The sequence below is a fragment of the Oryza glaberrima genome, chromosome 8 (assembly GCF_000147395.1).
Source record: "Oryza glaberrima chromosome 8, OglaRS2, whole genome shotgun sequence".
In the NCBI taxonomy this organism is placed as follows: domain Eukaryota; kingdom Viridiplantae; phylum Streptophyta; class Magnoliopsida; order Poales; family Poaceae; genus Oryza; species Oryza glaberrima.
Window position 1 is genome coordinate 16,251,560 of NC_068333.1, and position 22,127 is coordinate 16,273,686.

The 22,127-nt window shown below is 44.5% G+C and overlaps 1 protein-coding gene and 1 pseudogene across 1 annotated transcript; one reads left to right on the forward strand and one right to left on the reverse strand.

Moving 5' to 3' along the window:
- Positions 1-4,086: 4,086 nt before the first annotated feature.
- LOC127782565 (DIBOA-glucoside dioxygenase BX6-like) lies at positions 4,087-5,819 on the reverse strand. Its single transcript, XM_052309824.1, has one exon. It carries the CDS (start codon positions 5,576-5,578, stop codon positions 4,448-4,450), a length of 1,131 nt encoding a protein of 376 aa, XP_052165784.1. The 5' UTR covers positions 5,579-5,819; the 3' UTR covers positions 4,087-4,447.
- A 7,844-nt stretch (positions 5,820-13,663) lies between these two features.
- On the forward strand, positions 13,664-16,258 carry LOC127783080 (DIBOA-glucoside dioxygenase BX6-like; annotated as a pseudogene).
- Positions 16,259-22,127: the final 5,869 nt, after the last annotated feature.

Below are 22,127 nucleotides of genomic sequence, written 5' to 3' on the forward strand. Positions count from 1 at the left end.
ATCGTTTTCGTATTATTGTCATAGACCATTGCTCCATTCTAGTTAAGCCTCTCTTGCACAGCTTGATCTCCATCTTTTGTTTAACTACATTGCAAACACATTGTTTAGTTTTCAGTATTTCACCTAAATGAGAACAATTATCAACCTCTGTTGTATCTCTACATATTGATATGATTTGTTTTAATCTCTTTTCCCCTCTCCTACTTATATGACTTGCTCTTTCTGCGTACACAGGCTAGCTATCTCTCTCTCTCTCATCATATCGTTCAGTTCTGTAGTATATACTATATATATGTACACTTGGAGTGGATTTTAAACTCTCGAGTGGACATTCTCTCGTTGTTTGCATGTCACTCAAATAGTTGTAAAAAAACTAAAAATAAATTGAGAAGATGTAATATCATATTATATATCACTTCAACAAACATGCAAGTTAAAATTCAACTTCTACATCTTTTCAAATTTTTCATAACAATTTAAGTGACATGCAGACAACAACCAGAGAGTATTTCATCGAGGGTTTAGAATAGTTTGCCATGTACACTACATTATATTTACAATATGTCAAAAAGGATTTTATTTTGAGAATGGGTGACATTGGGGAAAATAAACACATTGCATGTTTACCTTTTCACGTACGTTGCTTCAGCCATTGATGGATCGAGCCACCGCGGCACCGCTTGACAACACTTGCCGTCGCCCAGGCAACAGTTCATCAGCAGCCCTCCCTTCCCTGGCAGGGCTTTGTTACGTTGGAGGGGAGAGGAAACAACTAGCAACTCACGTCTACATCTTTGATCGATGCTCGTGTCCTTGTGGGTGTTCCATTTCTTTGGCTTGATCAAGCATATGTAAAATGCGACGCATCTGTGTCTGAGTGTGGGATGTATATACAGATATGTACATAATTATAAAAACAGCAAAAAAAAAATAAAGTCAAAAGGTCAAAATTTTTAAGGGATCCGAATTGCCAAATCATGAAAAGTTTGGGTATCAATATAAGTTTGCTGATAGGAAAGACGCAGGAGGGACCAATGGATGTTATTGGTACATGAGATGTATTTACAACTTCGAACATACACATTTACTATTTCACATGAAACGCTATCTCCTTCTGTTTCCTTTCTGTATGTTGCTTAGAGGAAGGATAATAATACATCCGACTTATTGGCTATAAAGCTCTTTAAAGCCTTCTCTCAGTTCACCCATATAATATTTAGCTCTTTACAATTAATATAGGGCCCACTTGTCTCTCTCACAGAGTTTCTTGGTTCTTATGTCCAAGCTGGCTGTAAGTTTACAGCCCGCTTCTCCTCTCTCTCTTCTCTCCTCTACCTCAGTATTTAGACGGCTTACAGTCTCCTATTATACTTGCTCTTAAGGGTCTGTTCGGAACCCAGGATTCCCAACCCCTCTACATCGTATTTTGCGCGTACGCTTTTCAAATTGCTAAACCGTGCGGTTTTTGCAAAAAGTTTCTATACAAAAGTTGCTTAGAAAAATCATATTGATCCACTTTTGAAAAAAATAGCAAATATTTAATTAATCACACGCTAATGGGCAGTTCCGTTTTCCGCGCGCACTGTTCTGGATGGGAACCGCCAGTAGCGAACAGAGTCTGTGTTCGCTGGAGCCGGTTCCCAACAGGAACAACGCGCATGGAAAATAGAACGGTTCATTAGCGCGTGATTAAATTAAGTATGAGCTATTTTTCAAAATTGGATCAATATTATTTTTTAAGCAACTTTCATATAGAATTTTTTTTACAAAAAACACATCATTTAGCAGTTTGAAACGCGTGCTTGCGGAATACGATGGAGAGGTGTTAGGAACCCTGGGTTCCGAACAGACCCAAAGCATAGTTACCAACAACCTCTACTTCAACTTTCATGAAGAAAGTACGTGTTTTTAAGCCACCAATCTTATACTACTATTTATACTTCGCTATCTCCCTCCCCCTCTCCTATTTATATTTTCCACAGTTAGCGTTTATTCTCTTTTCCTATCCATAATTTGTCAGACATCTTAGCTCATTCATCCATTGCATAGGAAGAAATTAACATCCTCTTCTATTTGTCATTTCTGCTGTTTGATAATATGCATGTACACATATTGCACCAGCATGATGATGTACATGTTACAAAATTTTATTCGTTTGGGAATAGGTGACGTTAGGAAAGAAGCACATTGCACTATGCAGGTCTCCTGACCACCTAGAAGGAGCCGTGTCGGCCAGCAATCGATCTCTAAACCCTGGCCACCAAAATCTCTCGATCTCTCAGACAAGTTTGTACCTCACATTGGAACGAAGATGAACTGTAGATTGCGTGCAAGGTGTTTGTGCTGCTTAATTTGCTGCAGCTTTTCTGCAATTCTGTTCTCCTTTTTATTTGCAAGAAGGAAATCGTGGCCATGGTGGTCCGACATATACGTGTGCTCTTCCTTAGTGACAAGTGTGATCCCACAACACAGGGTTGAGCACACGTGTCCACACGATGCCCATGGCACAGACAAAGCACACATCTGTCTTTGACTACGACGCGACGTATATAAAAGTTTTATTCGCAAATTATTTTTCATTTGCAGATATATTGTTTGGCTTATTCCGTAAATAAACCAAACGATGAGAGCCGTACATTACAATACCGACACTACAGTAGAAAATACCCTATAACCATAAACAACTCCACAACAAGATAGTCAAATAGCATACGTTTACAAATAAGATGCTAACAACAGTGTGCTATATTGCACCAACAACATTAAGATATTGCGCCACACATCAGCATTAACACTACTCACTACTACAAAATCGATTTTCGCATGAGGTCAAAACTGATTTTCGCGGGTGTGTGGGCAGCCCACATGTACCCAGGTGTTCACAAAAATCTGATTTTCGCATGCGGCTAAAGTAACCGCACGTGAAAATTTTGATTTTCGCATGCACACGCTTAAGTCGTTCGACTGCGAAATGGAAAAATCGCAAATAAAAAAAATTCTGAAAATCAATTTCCCTTAGCCCTAAAACCTAATCCTAAAATCTAGAAGCCGCCGCCGCTACTGTCTTTGTCAATGTCGCTCGAAGCTGTTTATAGATCCGCGCGTATGGGGTGGAGAGGCGACGGGATCTGTGTGGGAGGTGGAGGGGATGTCGGATCCGCCCCTCCCATCGCCGTCATCGGTGGGATCTCTCTCTCTCTCTCCCAAGACCGCCATCGCCGTCAGAGCCCGAGCCCATGACCTTCGCCCATCATCGCCTCATTGGGTGAGGAGGTCCTCGTGCCGTATCTGCCGCTGCCGAGTCCCCCGCCACCAGATCCATTACACATGCCCCCCGCCGCCAACCTTCCCACAGCCTTATCCGTCACCACTGCCCTCCCAACCACTGGCTGCTCTCACCCGTCCGCCCGCTTGCCACGTACCGTTGTCATCGTGGCCACGGTGGAGGAAAGGAATGAGCAGGGCATGACCAGTGTGAGGATAGTAGAAGGGAGGAGTGAAGAGTCCTATCCAAGCATGAGCCTGCCACTCTTGCCTCGTCGAGAGGAGTAGGAGTAGGGACAACAGTGGTGGACGGGAGGAGTGGGGAGACTTACTGGGGGAGAGAGAGTGGAGGTGAGAAAAAGAGGGGGTATTTCGTATGCGAGCTTTTTAATAGACTGGTTTATTTTTTCATGCGAACTTGTTAAGAGGTTCGTCACCAAAAATTGATCGTATGTGGTTTTTGAACCGTGCTTGGAGGTTCGATTTTTCTAGCTATAAGAGGGTAGTTATGGTTCGCATGTGGTCTAAAGGGATTTTATGCAGAAAAATCGATTATGCAGTAGTATACAATCCCTACTGCTTATGTATTAGTACTGTAACCCAAAATCACAAGAAATACGGAGGTCTAACATTTATTACTAGAAATCACTAGTTTTAACGTGCTATATATCTAAGCATGTTCTGGTTTGGATCCAAGGGGCAAAAAAATTAGCCTTAGAGAATCTTATCGTTTAGAAGTATTTAATAATGTGTATGTCCAAGAACCTCTGGACTAATTCACAAGACGGATCTTATGATATATATTGATTCATAATTAGTGGATAATTACGGTAGCATTACTGTAACAAATCGTGAATTAATTAGACTCATTAGATTCGTCTCGTATAGATTAGTTTAGAGGTTATGAAATGAGTTTTATGAGTAGTTCTAAATAGCTATAGCCATAGTCCCGAGAGCTATAATTGACCGAACAGGGCCCATATGTATACCTGCAATTCTGCATTTTCCAACCAACCAATAATTAAGCATTGACGTAGCGGCTGAATGGTTGCCAAATTGCCACGTACAACGTACGTCCATCATCCGTCGTGCAGCCTACAGCCACGACTAACCAGCTTCCAGCCAAACGCCGACTAACGTCACCGAAACGACCAAGTGTGAAGCTCTCGATTCATCCAGCCAGCTACTGTGGTGGAGGAGGAGGAGACGCCGCCGCCGCCGGAATCCTGAAGTGGTCCAGCGCCGACCGCCCGTCGAGCCCCTTCCCGTTGTAGTGCGCCAGGAACTCCCCCGCCGTCGTGCTCCTGTACACCGCCGCCGCCCGCGCCCCGCTGCCGCCGCCGACGACCGGGACGCACGGCCTCGTCGACGAGTACGCGAGGCGGAAGAAGCACGCCACCGACACGCGAGCCGGCCCGGCGGCGCCGGTGGGCAGCACCCGGTGCTCCACGCTCCGGAGCCTGTCGTTCGACACCAGCTGGAGGAGGTCGCCGACGTTCACCACCAGCCCGCCGGCCACCGGGGGCACATCCACCCACCGCTCCTCCGGGGGCCGCGGGAGCACCGCCTGGAGCCCGCCGGACTCGTCCTGCAGCAGCACGGTGAGGAAGGTCGGGTCGGAGTGCTTGGTCGCGCCCATCGTCGCCTCCGGCTCCGGGCACGCCGGGTAGTAGTGCGCCGCCACGCTCAGCCCGTCCGTGCCCCCGGCGTTGCGGCCGAGGTACCCCGCAGGGAGGCCCAGCGCCTCCGACAGCAGCTCGAACAGCCGTTCCCCGAGCCGCCGCACCGCCGCGGCGTACTCCTCCAGCACGCCCCTGCACGGCGGCGGGATCTCCTCCGGCGAGGGCACCTCCGGGAACATCTCGACGAACATCGTGTCCCGCCAGTTGGCCGCCGGCGAACGGAAGAGGTCGAAGTTGGAGTTGAACCGGACCTTGCTGGCGACGTCCCTGGTGTAGTAGGGCACCTTCGCCTCCAGGGGCTCCTCGTTGAAGCGCCGCACCGCCGCGAGCATCTCGTCCATGAGCTCCCCGGCGACGCCATGGTTGACCACCTGGAAGAAGCCGACCGTCTCGGCGGCCGCCCTCACCTCGGCGACCATCCGTCCCCGGTCGACGTCGGCCTTGGCGAGGTCGATGAGCGGGATGGCCGAGGCGGCCTCCGACGGCGCGGCGACGGGGAGGGGGTCGGGGTGGTGGCGGAAGAAGTAGGGGACGGTGGTGACGCCGGCGTCGACGAGGCCCTTGACGCCGGCCTTGGTGTCGTCGAAGGCGTGGAGGTCACGGAGGCGGTCGGTGCCGGAGACGGTGGCCATATGCGCACGCGCGTCGTGAGCTCCTGAGATGAGCAAACGCTAGGGCGCGCAGGAACGAGGCTTCGCTGGTGGTTAAGAGCAACTGACGCCGGTTGAACACTTGTGTAGTTATAGTAGAACAGTAATCCCTCCGTTTTTTAACAGACGCCACCGTTGAGTTTCGTAATCATTCATTTTATTTAAATATTTTATGTAAATATATAAGATATAAATGATATTTAAAATACTTTAAGTGATAAAATAAATTATAATAAAATAAATTATAATTACGTCAACATTTTAATAAGACATCAGCATTTTGGTAGAGCTGTATGACGACTGGACACTATGTTGGCAAGATTTTTTGTGGATCTCCTTTTTAGCTATTTTTCTATTCCTTTTTTGGGTAGGTTTGTTGTGTGTACTTGTAATCATCACGGAAAGGTTTCATTATTTGCTTATCTTGAAAGACTAATTGGATCATTTGCTAAGGCATTTAGGTTTAAAAAACAAACTTTTCACCCATTATATCGAATGTTTAGACCCATGTATAGAGTATTAAATGTGAAAAAAACAAATATATAGAAAAGTGTGTGATTAATTAAATATTAGAGCGAAAGTGTTGATAACGTGCAAGTGGATAAAATTGATTGGAGCGAGAGAGAATTGAGCGATAGAAAAGTAGAGGGAATGAGCGAGCGATTCTTTATTGATCACAGTGGTTACAACATACAGTGGTTACAACATATAGGGAGGAGAGAGGCGGCAACCGAAGACGCGATGGTTTGGGAACCATCGTGTCCGTTGCTAGGATCGCCATGAGGGTGAGAAGACGTGGGGCACGACACAATCGTCATGTCCCTATATTGGTTACCGATCTATCCGTATATATGGATGAGATCATATAACTTATTTCACAACAGGTACAAGAACTTGTTTTTTATATTTTTGTGAATGGAGAGAGCAATATACATTTATAATCTGTACTCGCACGCACGGCTAAGGAAGTTATATATCCTCAGTACGTTCTGGAGACGGAGGAGTAAATTATCTCTCTTAATTTAGTCCATAGTTTGGCTCAGTACTTAACCCTCCATTTATGAACTGAGGCTGAACCAATTACGTGGCCTGATCGGTTCACATCACATGAACAGGAAAAACACATGAATAATATATATGAATACACGTGAAAAATAAAATGTTGCAACACAATGTTTTCCTTCAATGAGCTAAATAAATAAAAGATGATGGAGTGGATGTTTTCATTCCTATAAAATCGATATATTTTGAAGGGTTTTTGGAGGATTGGCGCATGTGTTCATATGGAAAATTTTCATTTGAATCCTATGAACTGAATAAAAGACAAAAGACAGTGTTTATTCCAAAGGAATAGAGAAATCTTTTTTTTAAGATAATGGAATGAAACATCCTGGCCTTTACTCCGAAGAGCTACAGCAAATTATTACAAAAAGTAGCACACTTATAAAGTCTTAATTCAAGATAAAACTATTAAACCAACCATAATTAAAAGAAAGACCTAACATGACAAGGAAAACATTATTCTAGCCTATTAGAAAATCTCCATCCATGGTTGGCAAAAAGTTGCATAACTGTTGACTCAAGAGTACGACATGCAACATTCAGGAAAACTCCATCTTCCTCACACTTTTGTAGTTGAGCCCGCAGCCGAAGCCAATATATTGCCCTGAAAATTACCTGCATATAGGAAACATATGGTGATTTGTCAAAAACCCTATCATTTCTGCACAACCACAGGACCCAACATAAAGCAGAGGCACCAACAAGTATCAACTTTCTCTTGTCCTTGTCCACGCCCTGAAGCCAACCATTAAACATATGAGGTATGCTTCTAGGAAGATGTAATCCAAAAGAAAATTGATTAGCTCTCCAAATAAACTTTGCATAATGACAATCCATAAACAAGTGTTGGTTTGTCTCATTTTTCATGCAAAAACAACATGTTAAACCCACATTCCAATTCCATCGTGCAAGATTATCCTTTGTTAAGACGACTCCTTTGAGCAAATACCACATAAAGATCTTGATCTTAAGCGGCATCTTAAGCTTCCAAATGAACTTATTTCTATCAATGTAACCATTACTAATTAAGGCTAAGTACATTGACTTTACCCAAAAATGGCCATTTTGATGATAATTCCATTTAAAACAATCAGTGGAATCATCCAACTGGATATGAGCAATAGAAGCACACAAATTATATCAAAGTGTTAGATTCTGCCCAACTAAAGCTCTCCTAAAAGAAACATTTAGCGGACCAGAACCCATAACACTAGCAATAGAGGCACTCTTCCTTCTCACAATAACATATAAAGATAGATACTTATCTTTAAAGGCTATATTACCTAGCCATTTATCCTACTAGAATCTTATCTGTTGACCATCATTCACAATTCAAGAGCCCATACTTAAGAAGGTGTTTTTTACCTTCAAACCGAATAAGACCATAAGGTTTTTCATGCAAAATACAAAGGCTAACCCTCCTGTGATGAGTTAGTTACCTCTCCTTCTTGACCAATTTACACGATGTTTGGATGCAAAATATGCAAGCACCCGTCCCACAATATACTACCTTTTAAAAGCAACATAAACTTACCTGATTGCAACCACTACGAACGTTCAGAAATTGACAATTGGTCGGTTGGACATATCCCTATCTGTCCCATACTTCTAGTTCTATCATTGCATCATAGATTCATCAAGCATGCCAACCGAATGACGCATTACTCCTCAAGCCACGTGGCTATAAATATTAATTAATTGAAAAAATTATAAAAATCATCCAATAAGTTACTTAAAGTTAGATATTTCACCTGATTTCACCCCCATAAATCATTTCAGTGCAAATATCCATGCTACTCTCTCCGTTTCAAAATGTTTGACATCGTTGACTTTTTAGTACGTGTTTGACCAGTCGTCTTATTCAAAAAATTTAACTAATTATTTATTCTTTTCATATCATTTGATTCATTGTTAAATATACTTTCATGTACACATATAGTTTTACATATTTCACAAATTTTTTTAATAAGACGAACGGTCAAACATGTGCTAAAAAGTCAACAGTGTCAAACATTTTGAAACGGAGGGAGTACTACTTAGTTTTGTTGCAAAAACTACCCCAATGCGTAGGTGCTTAAATGAATCAACATGTTTTCATAAATCGTCGTAAGCCGTCACTATGTAATCTTTACTAAAATTAAATACTTGTACGAGTATAGTCTTTGACACTATTATTGGAGATTCCACAAATATAAATGTCGATAAGAGTTTAAACGTATTTGCACCAAGTTTCGCTATATGCCAAAAAAAAAATCAATAAAACATGAAGAGTAGGTATAATACAAGTACTTGGACAAGATTAATTCTGCTAGCTTGCCTGTGAAAGCCTTAGATCAGTGATAACAAGTTGATTTGGTTAATCACGTTTGTACTAGGTGGTTTTTACAACAAAACTGAGTAGGGGGTGGGCTTTTGCTACAAAATAACTTTATGGGATAGAATATCAAACTTTAAATGACTTATGGGGGTGTTGTTTGCTATTTTCTCTAATTAATTTGGTCGCTAAGAAACACCTAAATTTTGAGAAAACTCTTTCTTTTACCAACGAATATTTGCCTATCTGTCGAGGAGTGATCCTCTCTAGCGGGTGATCGAGAGATCCCATTTTGTGAGTTCGGCCGGGGGAAAAGGCATGCTTGTCGAGATCGTGTATCCGCCTGGAGTGCTTCGAGATCACGCACGGGTGCCAAGATTAAACAGGTTCGGGCCACTATGGAGAGTAATACCCTACTCCTGTGTGTGGGATTTATGATTGAGTGTTACAAAGGTTCCTAAACTCCGGAGAGCACTCTCGCTCTTCTTCTCCTAGGGTTTGGGCTTCCTAAGAGTCGTCCCCCTTTTCGTCGGGCAAGGTCCTCCTTTTATAGTTCAAGGGGATACCACATGCACTGCCTCTACCCACTCTTTCACGGGAGGGGGACCCACTCTACTTAGACCGAACCACGATCCGTGCCTTCACCCGGAAGCTAAGCAGCCGTCCGTCCTCGAGTGGGCCCCGGCGCCACCCCCCGCCTGACACGGGGGACAACCCTGTCATTCCCTCTTAAATGAACGAAGACTTGTGGCAGTCCTTCTCACGTCGAGGGAGCTCTGGATGATGCTTCGATGGGACGGGGCATACCTGCCCCCACTCCGTCGGGTACAGGGTGGAACGTGGGGGCACGGCCGCCCGTCCGATCGGACGTGACCGGCGACAGGCCGGTCACAGTCTGGTCACGCCTGATTGACGTGGGTCAATCGTGCAGCACCGCACGTCCGCCCTTACCGCATTAAATGCGGTGAGGGACAGTTGGGGCGCCGCGCATTGATGGCAGTTCAGCCTGAGTCCCCGCCCCACTCGCTCCCCTCTCCACGTGGCAGCTGGGCGTGGGCCTCGGGGCGAGGCAGTGCGAGGGCCCAAGGGGTGTGACGTGGCACCCCGGCCCCTTGGCTGCCTCTGCGTCTTCCGAGGTGTGGGGGGAGGGCCAGGCTGTAGGGCCACGTAGCTGGTACCCCCGAGCCCATATCACCGACACTATCCGTGTGCATGTGCCTTTGCTCCCCTTTTGATTCCATTTATATCGATTCCGGTACTTGGCCATCCATTTATATCCATTCCATTACTTGACTATAAGATATTTGAGAGAGATTAAGATGAAGTGCAAACTAGCACACAAAGAGCAAGCTAAATAGCTGATCATCTGATCATCTGGGCCGGGCAAAGTAGAAATCCCAAAATTGACCAGTGGGCAGGCAGCCAGGCAAATGGGTCCCATGGCAAAGCCGCTTAAATTTTGCGGGCATGCAAGCGGGTACTCGGCGCTGCTAAGAGTGCGTTCGATTATTCCCGGTCAAGGTTGAATCGGATATGGTGGTCCATAATTTGCTGGATATGGTGATCTAGATTTTTATTTGGTGGAGTGAATATGGTAATCCAGTTTTTGTTTGGTTGTAAGGATGAAAGTGGATATGGCGATCCATTATTTTTATGAGTGGTTGCAATTACCCTTTCATTAGATATGTAAGTTTACCCCTCCAAATTCTCCAAACCCAGAATAATATCAATCTACTAAAAAAATATAAATAGAAATAAAAAGGCAGAACGAAATAAAAGGGGAAGGAGAAAAACAGAAAAAAGAAAAAAATATATCCCTTCTCGAAATCGCCGGCCACCGCCGTGCCTCCTCTCTCGCCCGCCGCCACCCCGTCTCCTCTCTCCCTGGCCGTCGCTACGCCTCCTCTCTTGCCGGCGCGCCACGCCACACCAGCTCCGGTCGTCGTCGTCCTGGTCATCGTCGGCGCATTCTCTTCCTGTCTCCTCTCTCACCGTACGCCGCCGCGCCTCCTCTCTCACCCGCCGCTGCCCCATCTCCCTAGCTCCGGTCGTCGTCGTCCTGGTCATCGTCGGCGCGTCCTCTTCCCGTCACCTCTCTCACCGGCCACCGCCGCGCCTTCTCTCTCGCCGGCGCACCACATTGCCCCAGCTCCGGTCATCACCTCCTCTATTGCCTGGTCTGGCCACCGCCGAGCTGGCCTCCTTTCTCATCGCCTGGCCTGGCAGTCGCCGAGCTCGTGTCATGGTGAGAGGGGTGACACGACCCACTTGTCGCTCGCCCGAGCGCTCGTGAGGCTCGGCATCTGGAGCGAATATTCCTCTCCGGGCCGCCCTATCCCACCTCCACCCAAAAACCAAACACCCACAAAAAATGACCGTCATGTGCTATCCATCCAAATCCCTCCATCCAAACAAAAAATGGTCGCGGGGCGGGCACGCTGCAGCCGTGCCACTTACAGCCTTACATCCAAATATCATGTAAATTGGTTATAAAGGGAAGGCAGCAAGCCTGTCTGTACCCATCATAGGAGGATTAAGCCTTAATTTGTATTTTGCATGAAAAGCCTTAGAATTGATTCAGGCCCTACTCATAAATGGAGGGTTAGTTACACTGTCAATTTTTCTTTTGCGAGGATAGGTACACTGTCATGCGTCAACGTGCGGACTAACTAGGGCGAAGTAATTTGTTTGGTCACGCAAGTACTCTCCGTTCAAAAATAAGACAATCATAAGTTATTATACTCTTTATAGTTTGTCCACAAATATAAATATTTCTACAGAACTACTCTCCCATACCAACCGCCTGCATTTAATTTCTCTACTTACTCTCCATTCTAACTGGAAGATTTAATCAAGGGAATGAAAGTAACTTCAGCTTAATTTTAATTTATCATAAAATCCCACTATCACATAGGGCAGAGCTCATGAGCTGCTCGAGCTCGACTCGTCCTAGGCTCGATTCATGCTCGGCTCGAGCTCCAGACAAGCCGAGTCCGAGCCTCTCCTAAAGCTCGCAAGCTTTGTCGAGCTGATGTCGAGCTTTTAACGGGCCTAATAATATGTGTTTTTTTGTTGCTATTCAATAAATTAGAAGATCAAATATATTATTATTTGTATGCCTTATATTAACGTCATATATTTATTTTATTTTATTTCCTCTTATATTGAACTAGAAATTAATTATTTTTTTAAAGAATATCCTTGAAATATATATTGTTTTACTTAGAAATCAAGCTCGGTAGAGCTCGAACTGAGCCTGTCTAAAAACGAGCTCAAGTTCAAACCGAGCCTGCCTTAAAGCTCGAATATTTTATAGGTTCGACTCGAGCTTGTATCGAGCTCGAGCCTAGGCAGACGAGATCGCTTGAGCTCGGCTCGTTGACAGCCCTACTACCACGTAAGAGGGGTGCCCCTCATCAATGCCGGTTTGAATAAACTTGACACCAAAAACAAAAAAAAAAACAAGTTCAGGTTATACACATGCTAATTCACCCGGTACTGATGATAAGACATTAGTGTCGGGTCTTATAATATTCCGGTACTGACTGTTCTGCGACACATTAGTGTCAGGTCTTGTCACTAAGCACCACGTTAACTAGCTGTAGTTTAATTTGTTTTATCTCGTTACAATATTTAGAAGTTGAATTTGAACTTTCATATTTATAAACTGATACATCACAAGGTAATATATCTTTTTCTTTTTTTAATTTTTGTCATAATTATTTGAGTTACATACAAACAACGAGGTAACATCCATTTAAAAGTTCAAAATCGAGAACGACGATGTATCCCGGTGGTAGATTGTGAGCCAATCAAAAGGGTAGAAAATATTTAACTATATGTTGTAAACCACAAACTGTGACTAAATATTAAAAAAAAACATGCAGCACTTTGAAAACAGTTATGGATATAGAATAAAGAAAAATGCTATGTTTGTGATTATTATTTTCGGGATTGCTATGTGTCATTCAAATGAAATTTAGGGATGAAATCTTATAGATTTTGGACCATTGGATCCATGCCAAGATTCGTGCCACCGGCTTCTCTCCTCCAACTCTGGAGGGCTCTCCTTCTTCTCCAGCGCCGGTGACACCCCAACTCCGGCAAGGAGCATACGGGTTAGGGTTTGGGGTTGGGGTCAAGGTAGGAGGGGGGTTGGGGAAGGGGGAAGATGGGGGTTTCCTCAGGGCTTAGAGGGATGACCGTGGGCGACGGAGGACCGGCAGTGGGCGGTGGACTTCGGCAGGTGGCGAGGCGGTGGCGCCACCGCCGAAGCCGCAGGGATGGAGGAGGGTGGTGAGCCGGCGTCGGCGGTAGGGGCAAAGCAAGCGTGTGGTTAGGAGGTCGCAGGTGGTGGTTCCAGATCCGGCAGCGGGGAGCCGTTGGAGAGGTGGGCAGTAGGGCGGTGGTGGCGGGGGATCGCGCGAGGACGGGAGGAGTGGTGGCGGTGTGATCTGAACGCGGGAGGAGGAGAGGAGTTAGGGTTAAAGGGGTCTGCACGAATCTTGAAGCATATTCAATGGTCCAAAATTTAAATATTAGGAGGTGGGATTTTCTGTCACTAGATATGTAGAAAGCCCCTATTATTTTTCAAAAGCAATGGTTTTCTGGTCATTGAGGGATATAAAAATGTTGGAGCTCTCAGACACCAACTTACCGTCGTTCCAAGCCTTGTTTCTGCAGGCTAAGCTATGGCCACCATCACCGGCGGCAGCGACCGCCTCCGCAACCTATAGGCCTTCGACGACACCAAGGCCGGCGTCAAGAGCCTCGTCGATGCCGGCGTCACCACCGTCCCCTACTTCTTCCACCACTAGCCCGACCCCCTCACTACTACAAAACATCAAATAGGTGTCGCCACTATAGGTGCCGGTAGTGCTAAAACAGACACCTATAGGCCTTTTCCTACCTCCGTGGGTTGAAATCGCAAAAAACCGGCACCTTTAAGAAATAATAGGTGTCGGTTCCAAATAAAAACCGACACCTACTACATTTTGTGCCGGTTTTTTTAAAAAAACCGGCACCCAAATCGAGCCGACCAGCGGGCCCCACAGGACGAGATAAGGATAAGGACGAGCTAGTGGCTTCTCGATCTCTCTCTCGCCTCTCTCTCTCTCAGTTTCCCCTCCTCCTCCCCGCATATGGCGTCGTCGTCGGCAGCTTCTCCCGCGGCGGATGTGGCGGTGGGCGAGGCGGCCTCGGCAGCGGCCGGGGTGGCGATGGCGGACAGAGCGGTGGCGGTGGTGGTGGTGACCGGGGTCGGCGTCGGCGGGCGGAGTGGTGGCGGTGGTGACCGGGGTCGGCGTCGGCGGCCGGAGCGGTGGTGGCCCCACGATGGATCCGGCCTCGGCGGCGGCCTGGGTGGCGACGGCGGGCAGAGCAGTGGTGGCGGCGTCAGCGGCCGGGGTTGGTGTCGACGGGTGGAGCGATGGCGGCCCCAGGACGGATCTGGCCTCGACGGCGGCTGGGGTGGTGACGGCGGGCGGAGCCGCATCCGGCGTCAGGCGTCGGCGGGCGGAGCGGTGGTAGCGGCGACTCCCGCGACGGATCCGGCGACGTAGCGGCAATGGTGATTCTTTCTATGAAATTGTTGAGGGATATGTGATTTGTGTGAAACTTCTGTGATTTGCTTTGAGGGATATGTGTTGGATGGATTGATTTGTGATTCCTTCATCTGTGATTTGTGTGAAACTTCTGTGATTTGCTTCGAGAGATATGCTTGGATGAATCGATGGTGACAGTGTGATTTTGTTTTGGATCGATGGTCTCGGGGTGACGGGTCTAGGGGTGATGGGGAACAGTTCGATGCTCGAGCTTCTTTTGTTTTTTTTGGCTCGCAGAAGTCTCAAAGGTGCCGGTTTTTAAAATGGGATTGGTGCTGGTTCCCTAATTAGTGCCGCTAACATGGTGCCGGTTGGGAAAACCGACACAATAGGGGGTCTCCCAACCGGCACTGAAATGCTTTTCTGTAATAGTGCCTCCCCATCGCCGCGCCATCGGCGGCGGCCATCCCGCTCATCGACCTCGCTAAGGCGGATGTTGACCGTGGCAGGGTGGTTGCCGAGGTCAGGGCGGCCACCGAGACGGTCGGCTTCTTCCAGGTGGTCAACCACGACGTCGCCAAGGAGCTCACGGATGCGATGCTCGCAGCGGTGCGGTACTTCCACGAGGAGCCCCTGGAGGCAAAGGCGCCATACTACACCAGGGACGTCGGCAGCAAGGTTCGGTTCAGCTCCAACTACGACCTGTTCCGGCCGCCGGCGGCCAACTGGCGCGACACGCTGTTCATGGAGATGGCGCTGGAGGGGCCTTCGCCGGAGGAGATCCCGCCGCCGTGCAGGGGCGTGGCTGAGGAGTACGCCGCGGCGGCTCGGGGAATGGCTGTTCGAGCTGCTGTCGGAGGCGCTGGGTCTCCCCGCGGGGTACCTCGGCCTCGACGCCGGGTGCAAGGACAGGCTGGGCGGGGCGGCGAACTACTACCCGCCGTGCCCGGAGCTAGAGGTGACGAAGGGCACGACCCGGCAATCTGACCCCAGCTTCCTCACCGTGCTGCTGCAGGGCACCTCCGACGGCGGCTTCTGTTTCTTCCGTCGTCTCCTCCTCCACTGCTGCATCTGTTCCACCATAGCGAGATGGATCGAGAGGTTATCATGTTGTTGTTGTGGTAACATTTCAGCTACCATGTCCAAGATGTCATTTGCCAAGCTACGAAGAACCTTTTCTTCTAATTCCATATTAGTTTGCACTATTGGTGCATCATCTCCGGTCATAAGTCCCTGTTTGCCATTGTGTAGAGATGATGTCAAGGTTGTCTCACTGTCTTTTTTGAGAGCGGATTCGCAACTCTCGAGGAAACATTCCCTCATTATTTGCATATTATCCAAATGGTTATATATCAACAAGATAGAACTCAACATAAACATAAAAGTGAAAATTGATCAACTTCCAAAAGTTGCAAAAAATACTGTCTAGTTGACGTATATTCGTAGTCAAATTTATTTTTTTGGCAATTTGTAGAAATTAAATTTGACCTTGCATGTATTTGGAGTGATTTATCAGATATTAATCTATCTTGTTAATATTTTCTACAAATTTCTTGATAATTATTTAGATAATGTGCAAACAAGAAGGTGATGTCCCCTCGAGAATCAACATATTCGTGTGTTTTTTTTTATCTTTAAAACTCTCAGTGCTGCACATCAACTTTCCCATCTTGGTTAAAGCCATCTATAGATGGCCATAAGGCCCAAGGCCCGACGGCGCAGCCCAAGCACGGCACGGCTTGACAGCCGTGCCTAGGTTGATGCCTTAGCACGGTGGGCTAGCCCGGCATGGCACGGTTGAAGAAAAATAGTAAAGGGATCCAAAATATACTTAAGCAGCCATATAAGGCAAGGTCCAAAGAGAAGAGATATATAAAATAGACTTGTTCTAGTCATATAAGACACAGCCCCGAAAATAGACTTATTCTATGAAGAAGTACCATGGGCTATCGTACCTTCGGGCTGACCCGACACAGCCCGAGCCTTATTGGGGGCCATACATGGGCCATGTAGGGCCGGACGGCCCGTTTGGCCATCTATAAAGCCATCATCATCCAATTTCACGTTAGTCTGTAGCCACATTGTTGTTTTGAGTAGCCTGTTCCACCTCAAACTTAAGCTCAAAGTAGCAGCCTCCAATGGCGACCTCCATTTCATTAGGTACCAATGAAAGATCTGGTACAGCAACGAAGTACCTCCATAGTTTTCACACGTACTACAGTTGTACATTTGGTACATATGAGTTAGACCATATTTAGATAGGACTAAAACTTTTAAGTCCTATCACATCGAATGTTTGAACACTAATTATAAATATTAAACATACACTATTAATAAAACCCATCTATAATCTTAGACTAATTCACGAGACGAATCTATCGAGCCTAATTAATCCATGATTAGCCTATGTGATGCTACAGTAAACATTCTCTAATTATAGATTAATTAGGCTTAAAAAATTTGTCTCGCAAATTAGCTTTCATTTATGTAATTAATTTTGTAAGTAGTCTATATTTAATACTCTAAATTAGTGTCTAAATATAGGGACTAAAGTTAAGTCCCTGAATCCAAACACCACCTTAGTAGTATTTGAGAGTAGGTGGCATTGGGAGAGAAACACACCACTGCATTTTATTACCTCTCAGATAGATTAGTGAGGGCTGTGAGGCCAATGTTTCTGCCCAGGCAAGCAGGCCAGGATACACTGCATCCCGTCACTAGACATGCCTTCCTTTCAGGGCATCTCTTTTATCTAGACTTGCCGTACCAACAAGCTAGTTACCACTGCAACTCCGTATGTAATTTTTGGCAAGATAGAAGAAATTGGCGAGGGACCCCACTGGAGAATTAGAAATGAAACAAAACTAAAGGATGCATGAAAGCTCCACAGATGAGTGAAAAGAAAAGAAACTTTTGGAATACTAGTCAAAATTGCATGCCAACTTTTGGAGTTAGCTAACTCATAATAACACTCAAAATTGAATCACTCATCAAGGCAGGAAAAAACAAAATGCTATCCCCTTGTTTAGTTTCCTCTATATACCCTACATATATCTGTCTGAACTATCTTTGAAGAAATTAAGTACTACCTCCATATTTTAATGTATGACGCCATTGACTTTTTATCCAACGTTTGACCATTCGTCTTATTCAAAAAATTTATATAATTATCATTTATTTTATTATGACTTGATTCATCATCAAATGTTCTTTAAGCATGATATAAATATTTTCATATTTACACAAAAAATTTGAATAAAACAAACGGTCAAACGTTAGTCGAAAAGTCAACGGCGTCATACATTAAAATGCGGAGGGATTACGTATTTTCTTCAGCCAGTACCATATATTGATATTCCTTAGTTATGTCCCTTCGCTTGTCCTTTATTATTTTTTTTCCTTTTCTTGATCTGTCATCTAGCTCATCAATTGCGTGAAATTACCAGCCATTATGGCTTCCAATTCCCACATAAAGGTTGCTTCTTCATATATCTATTTGTCTGCATGTCCTGCAACCAAACATCCTCTTGTTGGCAGTGATCTCTAACATGCACACGTACTACACCAGAAGAAGTTTGCTACAGTAGATCGTTCATTTGGCAATGGGTGGCATCGGAAAAGAAGCACATCAGATCGTAGCATAAAGCTATGATGTACATTAGTCAATAAGTTAAGCCATAGCAAACAACAGCGCAAAATGACCCACGGCAGTGGGTTGGACCCTCGGGCTTACGGCTAGCCAATCTTGAACCAGCTCTTATTTATCTAGGCAGCTAGGAGCAGGGGTAGAAGGCCCAAGACCTTGGACAGAGGTGGGGTTTGGTATGTAGGTGTCAGTACTCACTAGCCTTCATTTTGTTGCCTGAGCCTCAAAGAATTCAGATGAGAGTTGGCAAAAGTGCAAAACTGCCTAAAAAAATTTGTAGCACATGGCACACGCTTACTGCCATGCATTACGTACTATTATTTTGGAAAATGCTGTATGCCCTGTATCACCGTATCGTGTATCTGTGTCCATATCCCCATATCTGGGTAACGTAGATTAAAACACTCACCATCTAATTAAAAAACGTAACGTACCAATATATATGGCATTCGACATATGATTTGAAATGTTTGTTGCTTAATTGCCAAAGCATGATCTCCTACATCAAGCTCCCACATCATTTGGCAAATATTAGCTGTTGGATTTACTACAAGATAAAAGAGAGTGAATGAATCTTGGACCGTTGGATTAGATAGAAGGTAAAATTAAGAACACATTCAAGAGACTTCCAGAGATGAAGCTACTAGGAGTGGAAAGAAAGAAAGGAAGAAAAAAACCTCATCCTTTAACTAAAGATTCATTAGTTAAGATTGAGCTATCCAGGACATAATCAAAATGTATGTTCATGTGATTAATTTTGTTTGTAGCATTTAATTGTTAATGTATTTGAGAAAAAAACATTGCTACACAGACATGCACATTCCTTCCAATGAAAAGGTCATGGTCACTTAATAAAGGTTGAACGACTTTCACACAAATTAAAATATTTTTTAAAAACCTATAAAATATGTGACCATGAGCCATAAAGGATGTGCATGCATCAATAAAAATAAGTGGGCGATAAAAGGTAATACATTGCAACAAATGTAGCCATTTATTGTATCAAGGTCATACTATCACTCATAAACCTAAGAGATACGTATTGGTACTCTCACATATCACATAACCCGGATGTGTCATGTGTGTAGAGTAGTCACGCAAATGCACATCATCGTAGGCTAGTTGTATTGACAACTTCTTGTTTTCCCTCCCCTCTTCTATTTAGAGCATATATGCTTGGGTAGCTTTTTTTTCTTTTCTATCTATGCTCTCTCTCATCTACTATTCATCCATTGCGTTCTAGGATAACAAACACTTCTGTTGGTACTTTTATTTTTGCAGCAGTGTTTGGTTCATTTGGGAATTGGTGTCATTGGGAAAAAAAACACATCGAGTAACCAGTCAATCATGAACATTTGCCAAGCAATCGATAAGGCCAGCACCCAAGTGAACCAGCACAGTAGGGCAATGCCCTGGGCTCACACTAGCCGGCCATCTACCATTTGATCTATATGGAGGTGATGAGGCCCATGCCCGAGCTTGGCAGGCATTCTGGTTTGCACCATGCAGCAGGCAGTAGCCGATCTTGCTGTCTGATTTAGCATACGACTAGCGTTGAGCTACGTGTAATCGGTGGAGTTCAGCTAACTCCATTGGTGTTTTTAAGCGAGTTCTGTATGATGTTTTTGGCGTGACGAATGAAGCTATACGTGGGGTGCCCACAGGAGCCACGCTAATAACTGGCACACGAAAATTTTTCAGAAATTAAACATCTTGTCATGTCTAGTTATTCTTGAAGAATATGGTCTTGCCAGTAGTAAATAGCTCGACTTTAAGTAACTTTCAGTGGTGTGCTAGTTTGGCCACAAAAGAATAAGGCTATCTTCACTATGACATCCATATTTCATTAAGGCTACCTTTGTAATGGTAATTAATTATGACAGCAGAAATAATAATGTGACATTGTTTTATGACGCTCTTAGTTTATTACTAGATTGCTACATTTTGGAACGGAGGTAGTACATAATTCTATCCCTTCACTCTCTACTACTAATAATTACATAGTCCCTCCGTCCCAAAAATATAAGTACCTAGTACCAGATGGAACATTTCCTAGTACTTCGAATCTAGACAACTAGAAAATGTCCCACCCGATGCTAGGTTTTTATATTTTGTGACGGAGGGCGTAAAACCTTTTCATAAGTGACGTGACAAATGTAAGTACTCCCTCTGTCCCATTTTAAACGCAATCATGAGTTTCCGTATCCAACTTTAATCGTCGATGTTATTTGAAATTTTTTTAAAAAAAATTAGAACACATAAGTCACGTATAAAGTACTATCTTCTAGTAACAAGAAAAATAACAATAAAAGTACTAATCATAAAAATAAAAATAAAAATAATTAAAAAATACTTTAAATAAGACGAACAATCAAAATTAACACGAAAAATCATGGTTTCGCTTAAAATTGGAAGGAGGGAGTATAGTTGCTGCTTTAATTAGATTACGCAGGGTCCTAATGGATTCTGCCAAATGTTCTATAACCATCTGGCAATCACTGAGGGACATTGGTCTATTCTGCTTCCAGTTGTTCCCACCATCAGCTCTGGTAGCAGAAGGTTACTGACAGCTAGATACCATACACCAACACCAACTTGACAGCGATCAACCCAGTTCTCTGGCACACTGCCCCCGGTCGTTGGATGCTGGCCTCGTCAATGACCTGATTAATATACAGTAGGGCTGGGACGCTCGATATGCTTCTTTTCCAATGCCACCCATTCCCGAATGGAGGAACTCGATCTAGTAACATGTCCTGTTTGGTGCAGTATGTGTGAACATATTCTGGAACAACAAAAATGTCAGTTGTTTCATTTGGCATAGAGAGAGATGGGTAGAGGAGAATGTATCAGGGTTGCATGGTTTTTCCTTCGATGGATATAGTAGATGACATCGAGATCATGAATAGTAGAAAAAAAGAAAGAAAAACAAAGCCATCAGGAAGCATATAAATAGCGCAGGGGAAGACAGAGAAAGTATCAATACACTGACACAAGGTAGGTTCTTGTCGGTAATTAATTTAAGAAAGTTAAAAGGAGGTTCACAACTATCCAAACGCAAAGGAAACTAAACAAGGAGATGGCCGGCCATTGTTTTTCATGCATCAGTAAATATTTTCACTCCAAGTTTATTACTGCTTGTCTATGTTTTACATTTTCCCACCGAAACCAATTTATGTATGTTGGAGGGGGCGCGATGAGCCACTTATCAGTGTAGGTGTTAGGGCCTTACCAAGCACAGATGGGTCGGCAACTTTTCAGTGCCGGTTGTAACCAAGGCCTGGCACTGATGTGGTCCCATCTGTGCCTGGTATATACTGTGCATGAACAATCTCGAGAGTTACGGTGGGAAACCCTCATCAATGTTGGTTTTTGTCAAACCAGTGCTGATGAGATTGGGTTCTTCCCTCTATCTATCTAATGATGGATTGTATCGATATTATTCTAGTTAAGAAATGAATCAGAATTAGTCTCCCGTAATCCTTAGTCCCTCTCTCATATGTAGCAGCTGTCGTCGTCCGACTATCCTCCAGGCAGTATTTACCTCCCCCCAACCCACAATAAACCTAAGCTATAAGTGTGTTTGACTTCTCAAAGGATTTTTTTCTATAATTCGCTTCGTTGATATTTGTATAAATACACAGATCGACAATGAAAATGTTATAGCCACACAAATTAATAATGAAATTATTGTAACCGCACAGAATGACAGTGAAAATGTTGTAACCGCACAGTGAAAATTCCAGTCGACCACGAATGAATGACCCTGAGCCTGATCATCTGTATATATATTAGCATTCATACTATTTTTTGGTAAAAAGCGGTGGCTTTATCCTAGTGTTAAATTGATGACCCGCTCTATCAGTGTGTATCTTTTGCTGGTAGCTAGGCATGAGGTAGGCTTAGGGTTACTTTTAGTACTGTTTTATTGGACAAGCCTTAGCATTGTCAAATTCCTATCAAACA

What these genes read in the sequence shown, in the direction of transcription:
- LOC127782565 (XM_052309824.1), bottom strand. Translation starts at nt 5,578, where the DNA reads ATGGCCACCGTCTCCGGCACCGACCGCCTCCGTGACCTCCACGCCTTC.